Source organism: Hippopotamus amphibius, chromosome 12 (genome assembly GCF_030028045.1).
Source record: "Hippopotamus amphibius kiboko isolate mHipAmp2 chromosome 12, mHipAmp2.hap2, whole genome shotgun sequence".
NCBI lineage: Eukaryota > Metazoa > Chordata > Mammalia > Artiodactyla > Hippopotamidae > Hippopotamus > Hippopotamus amphibius.
Window position 1 is genome coordinate 14,568,050 of NC_080197.1, and position 6,000 is coordinate 14,574,049.

The 6,000-nt window shown below is 55.4% G+C and overlaps 1 protein-coding gene across 1 annotated transcript; it reads left to right on the forward strand.

Annotated features, from left to right (window-relative positions):
* Positions 1-1,727: 1,727 nt before the first annotated feature.
* TNNC2 (troponin C2, fast skeletal type) lies at positions 1,728-4,588 on the forward strand. Its single transcript, XM_057702572.1, has 6 exons — positions 1,728-1,835; positions 3,290-3,341; positions 3,482-3,625; positions 3,715-3,829; positions 3,993-4,129; positions 4,419-4,588. Exons 1-6 carry the CDS (start codon positions 1,833-1,835, stop codon positions 4,448-4,450), a joined length of 483 nt encoding a protein of 160 aa, XP_057558555.1. The 5' UTR covers positions 1,728-1,832; the 3' UTR covers positions 4,451-4,588.
* The last annotated feature ends 1,412 nt before the right edge of the window (positions 4,589-6,000 follow it).

Sequence of the window (6,000 nt, forward strand, 5' to 3'; positions counted from 1 at the left end):
CACCCTGGACTCCCTTGGCCTGGGTGTAGGGAAGAAGGGATCTTGAGGAAGTGATGGTAAAGCCGAGAAAGAGGATCGGGCAGTAAGCAGGTGAAGAGGGGGGAGATGGGAGTTTCTGGCAGAATGAACTCAGCATGTGCAAGGCCCTGGGGGGTATAAAGGGTGGTATTTGGAGTTGTATTTTAGTCTGAAAAGAGCAGAGCCTCATACAAGGTGGGGAAGGAAGGGGATGAGAATGGAAGGGTCAGTGGGATCTTGCTTGAGTTTGGACCTTATCTATTTCCCTGAATAAATGAAAGAACAAACTAATGAACAAAGGATTGCTGCCGGTTCTACACTCTCTGTTCCAAAGGGATCAAGTGGTTCCACTGTTTGTGTTCAAATTGGCCCCCCCTGAGAAGCATCGCCTCTTGGCCCTGTGCCTGGCTGGGGGAGGCCGTATTTAGCCTGGCCTGGATCCGGGGCGCTTTCCTTGAGGATATCTATGTCTAGGGCAAGAGGACAGCCCAGCTGCCACTGTCCATCTGCGTTCCTTCGTGTCCAGCCCCCTTTCACTGGCCCCAGACCCTGTGTTTACTCATCTCCCTGCTCTTTCTGTTGACTTAGCTTCCATCCATGAATGCTGCCTATCTCCCCAACACTCCGCGTGGACCCCGTGGATTCGCAGGGTGGGCTCCTTTTGGACTTGACCTGATTTGCCCACCCCATCACTCTCCAGATGGCAGGCTGAACTCCTCCAGACTTCTTCCCTGAGCTCTTGCAAAGGGCCAGCTGCCCCTTCCCCCAGTCCCACTTCTCCCCAAAAACGTGAATTCCTCCAGTCCTTTCCCTGGAGAAGGTAAGCTTGAGAGAAGAATCTGCTTTCAACGTTTCTTTCTCCTCCAAGTTCACACCCTGTTTCCTGGACCCCTCTATACCTTCTATTACCTTCTAGACAGGTCCCCCGAGGACCGTCTGCCCCAACTTCCCCTTAGGATGAATTAGAATCCCTAATGTGACTATAGACCTTTATGATTTACAAAGCTCCCCAGTAAAAAGGGACTAATCATAGTTGCTACCTCACAGGATAAGTACTGGATGAGATCATGTGGTTAAAATGCTTAGCACAGTGTGTGGCATGTCACAGAGGTTCAATAACTGTGGCTATCACTTTCCCCTCCTCCTGTCCCCCGCCCTTTATCCTGATTCACAGACAAAATGTTTTGCTTCCAAGCACAAACCCTATGTAGTTGGCACAAACTCTGTGACTTATACCTGGTCTCCCGTTTACCATGGTTTCTCTGTGAGGGAGGTTATGACTTTCCGCTATGTCACAGATAAGGAAACTGAAGCTCAGAGTGGCATTGCCACCTGCCCAAGTATGCACAGCTTGTAGAGAGAGGAATTGGATCCTGGGTTTTGGACATCAAGGCTTGTGCTCTTCCAATTCCACCATGCTGCCTCACTTTCCTCTATCCTGATCGTCCTCACCCATCTTGAAGCAAGTGTGCTTCTTGGCTGGGGCGGGGGGGGGGGGGGGCTCACTAAGGCGGCAGAGCAGGGCGGGTTCTTCTCACAAGAATCTAGGACATCAAGGCCTGCCACCTGCTCAGAGGCTTAAATTTCTCTGCAAGGGCCCTTGGCTAAATTAGGTAATGGGCTAGGACTCGGGGTGGGGGGGGCTCGCTGACCCCAGGATCTGATTGGCCAGGGCATCTGGTCCTGAGGAGCACGGAGGTGGGAGGAGAGGGTGTCCCTACAAATCCTAGGGGCTAGAGCGGGCCAGGGCATCTTTGGGTGGTGGAGTGCAGAGGAGGTGACCCGCAGCGGAGGAGTCCCAGTGACACGCAACCATGGTAAGGACAAGAAGGGACTTCATCCTTTTAGTTGCTGGAGCACTTCTGGGCATCTTTCAGGCCAGATGTGGGTGCTCTGTGGGGCAGTAACTTGGATGTTTGAAGATGGAATATGAAAGCTCCTGGTACCCTGGTGTCTGGGAGGAAGGCTGGGAAGAAGGCCTTGGACTTGTCTTGGAAGGGAAGGGCTTGGACGTTCCAGGGGGTTGATCCTCCAGGCCTGCCGATTCCCTGAGATCTTCTGAGGCTTCTAGCCATCGGTCAGAGAACTGTGAGTGGGTCTTAGCTTGTCTCCCTCATGGTGAAAAGGGAGTTGCCCAGCAAGCCAGTGGGTGGCGGGGGTGGGCTGGAAGCTTTGCCAACCCCCCCTCCTGCCAGTGAGAGAAGAAAGCCTCCTCTGGAAGATGGGAGGCCTGCAGGGCCTCGAACCAGTTCAGAGGCAGGACCCCAAGAGCTCCAAGGGGATGAGAAGGGGCCAAAGATGACAGAGCAGAGTTAGAGAGACATCAGCCTCCCAGAGAGGGGGTTGTGATTTGAGGCTGTCCTTGTCCTCTGAGATTGCCCTCCCCACTTCATTTCAAGGAGTAACTAGACCCCAGACGACAGCTGCTGTTGCCCATTCCTGACTAAAAATAACCTGCCCTTCTGGCACTGGGAAGGAGGAGGGGAGTGGGGAGGGGAGGAGGAGGGAGACAAGGAGGACGGCCAGCAGCCAGCCAGCTGAAGAGCTCCTTGGACGCCTCAACTCTTCCCCATCACCAGCCTCAGTCCAAAGCCCCCTAGCTAGATGGCTGGGCTTGGATGTGACCGGAACTCTTTAGAGCCATCTTACTGTCACCCCAAGGCCCACATCACACTGCCCAGTATGAGTGGTATTTACTCCAATGACTGAATCATTGGAAGGAAGCTTACAATCTCTGTGAGTTCTTGGAGGGAGGGATGATGTGTCTGACTTCTTGGGGGTCCCAGGGCCCAGTCTATGGCTTGATGCTTGGGGGCCGTGCTCAGTAACTTTACGTTATATTATGTATTTGACAACAAACACTTATTGAGCACCTATTAAAGTACCAGGCATTGTGAGGACGTAGGGAAAACTGGAAAATCATGTTGGAATCATGCTGTCACTTTACAAAGCCTTCTCACACTCCTGATTTCAGTTCATCCCCGAAAAGCTGCTGAGAAGAGATGAGGGTACATTTAGTGACTTGCCCAAGGTTACTGGGGGGTTCCTGAGTTGACCTCGGGTTGGCAAGTCAGAAGGGCATAATCCCTAGTTCTTCAAAAGTGGGGTTGAGTGCTGTGGGAGCACGCAGAGGGTGGGGCAAGTTTGGAGCTGTCTTTCCGGAGGACTAAAGGGCACTTACAGAAATGAGGGTGCAGGAGAATGGGGTTAAGGCAGGAATGCACTCCAGGGCTGCCCCCTTCTGCTCTTTGATGATCTGTGTCTTCTGCAGACGGACCAGCAGGCTGAGGCCCGGTCCTACCTCAGCGAGGAGATGATCGCTGGTGAGTGCGGGTGGGCATGCTGGCCGCTGGGTGGCTGTGTGCTGGGGAATGTTTGGTGTCTGGGCAGGAGGGTAAGGTGGGTGTGAGGCTGACGGTCCAGCCAGGCTCATGTCAGCCCTCGGCTCTCCTTCCCCTGGCAGAGTTCAAGGCCGCCTTCGACATGTTTGACGCTGATGGTGGCGGGGACATCAGCGTCAAGGAGTTGGGCACGGTGATGAGGATGCTGGGCCAGACACCCACCAAAGAGGAGCTGGACGCCATCATCGAGGAGGTGGATGAGGACGGTGAGCTGGTGGCCCTCCGAGGGGTGCGGTGGTGGTGGGGAGAGGCTGGCAGCCAGGGCTCAGGCTCACTCCTCACCTGTTTCCCTCAGGCAGTGGCACCATCGACTTCGAGGAGTTCTTGGTCATGATGGTGCGCCAGATGAAAGAGGACGCCAAGGGGAAGAGTGAGGAGGAGCTGGCTGAGTGTTTCCGCATCTTCGACAGGTGCACTTGGGGGCCTGGGAGCCGAGCAAGGCGCAGAGTAGTCTGAGTCTAGCCTGCAGGCCACGAAGGTTCTCAGGGTGGGGGTGTAAGAGGGGGCGTCCGGCGTGGCCGGGGAAGCTCGCCCCTGCGCGTCCTGAGCCCCGCCCTGCCCGTCCCCCTGAAGGAACGCAGACGGCTACATTGATGCCGAGGAACTGGCAGAGATTTTCCGGGCCTCCGGGGAGCACGTGACGGATGAGGAGCTCGAATCCCTTATGAAGGACGGGGACAAGAACAACGACGGCCGCATTGACTTCGACGGTGAGGGTCGGGGGAGCGCGGCGAGCGGGAGACCCAGCCACGCGGGAGGGTGCAGAGCTTGGCGCCCACGCGGGCGTCCTCCGCCTTGAGGGCGGGGCTGGACTGGGCGGGGCTGGGCTAGGCGGGGCCAAGATTCTCCCCACCCTCCGCGGGCGGGTAAGGAGCTCTGGGTGGTTTTGTGCAATTTATTAACTGATGATAAGGCACCCCCTCTGCGAGGCCGGAGCCTGGCCAGGCCTCGCTCGCCCCGAGGGGACCCCTGACCGCCTCTCCGTCTCCTTCCCCGCAGAGTTCCTGAAGATGATGGAGGGCGTGCAGTAAGAAGTCGGCCCCCGCGCGAGACCGCGGGTCCCTCGGCGCGGGAGGCGCCACCCCCGCCCGGTCCCATTCTCCGCCCGGGAGGGAGGCGCGGCCCCTTCTGGGAATGTGTCTGGAAGGAATAAAAGGAAACATTGCAAAGTGCATGGCCTGAGTGAGGGGAAGACCGGGATGGATCCGATGTCGGGGGCCGCCTGGCGGGGCCGCGGTCCAGGGCGCCACTCCAGTTGGAGCCACCCGTGCGTCCTCGGGTGCGAGCGCAGCGGGACGCGGAAGGCCGGCGGGTCGCGGGAGCCCGACGTGGCGCTCGATGTCCTCGGAAGTTTAGCGACCGGCAGCTGGCGCTGGGCGTGGTAGCTTGGCCGAGGGGCTGGATAGCGCCTGGCGCTTCCACGGTCCCCACTGCTTTTAAGAATCAAATCCAAATTCCTTCCCCTCCTTCCCACAGTTACCCCTCCCTTCGAAAGGTTCCAGTCTCACTGGGCAATCGATCCTTCTTGCTATGGAGGTGGGGTGCACTTTTAAGCCCTCGGACCTTTGCATATACTGTTCTCTTTCCTTGGAATGCCCTTCTTCCTCTTAAAGCCTTGGCAAATCCTTCAGCCCAGCTCAAATGCCATCTCCAAGATACCAAGACCCAGCGCAGATACCACCTTGTCCTTCCTGCCTTGATGCCTGCCCTGACTGGCTGCACTCTGGCGCCCACAGCTCTTTTGTAAACAACTCGATTATAGCAGGCATCCTCAAAGCTAATTAGGTGCGGTGGTAGTTTGGCTTTTGTCAGGCTGAGTTTAAATCCTCACTGCTGGTGACAAACCACTCTCTGTTTCCTTTCCTAGTCTGTAAAATAGGGACAATGATAGTATTTACCTCACAGGATTGTGAGAACGAGTTAATGTGTGCAAAGTGCTTAGCACAGAGCCTGGCAGAGTCAGCATAAAATAAGTGCTATTAGTAATATTATCATCTTGAAACACTGAGCTCTTATTCATCACTGCAGCCCTCCCTCTCCAACTCCCTGTTCTCTTCTCCCCTTTCTGTCTCATTCATGTTTTCCGGATTGTATTTCCAGCCAGGAGCAGTGCTGGAGTTTAGTAATTATCTCGATGAGTGCCTACTGTGTGCTGTGTAGGCGTTGTCTCATTTATCCACACAACCCCAGGGGCAGGTGCCCTTATTTCCATCTTACAGTTGAAGAAACTAAGGCAGAGTGGGGTGAAGTACCCAGACAGGTAGATAACCTAGATGATGTGGCTGTGTGGTGGAAACAGGAGCAAGACCATCTACCTGTTGACAGTTCTAGCTAGTGGTCCTGAGTGCTTCAAATTGGCCCTGCCTTAAACTGGTAAATCTCCCGCCTCTCTCATTTTCCTGTGTTGTCTATCTCAGGGATGAGACCCAAGTTGCAAATCCTGGAGCTCTAATTTACTTACTATGCCCTGCTACTTTGTCTCCTTACCACTTCATCCCTCCTCTCCAAGCCCACTCAGCATCATAACATAGGCCATTACCATTGCCATTCACTCCCTAGACAGAAGGCAGCCAGAAGGATC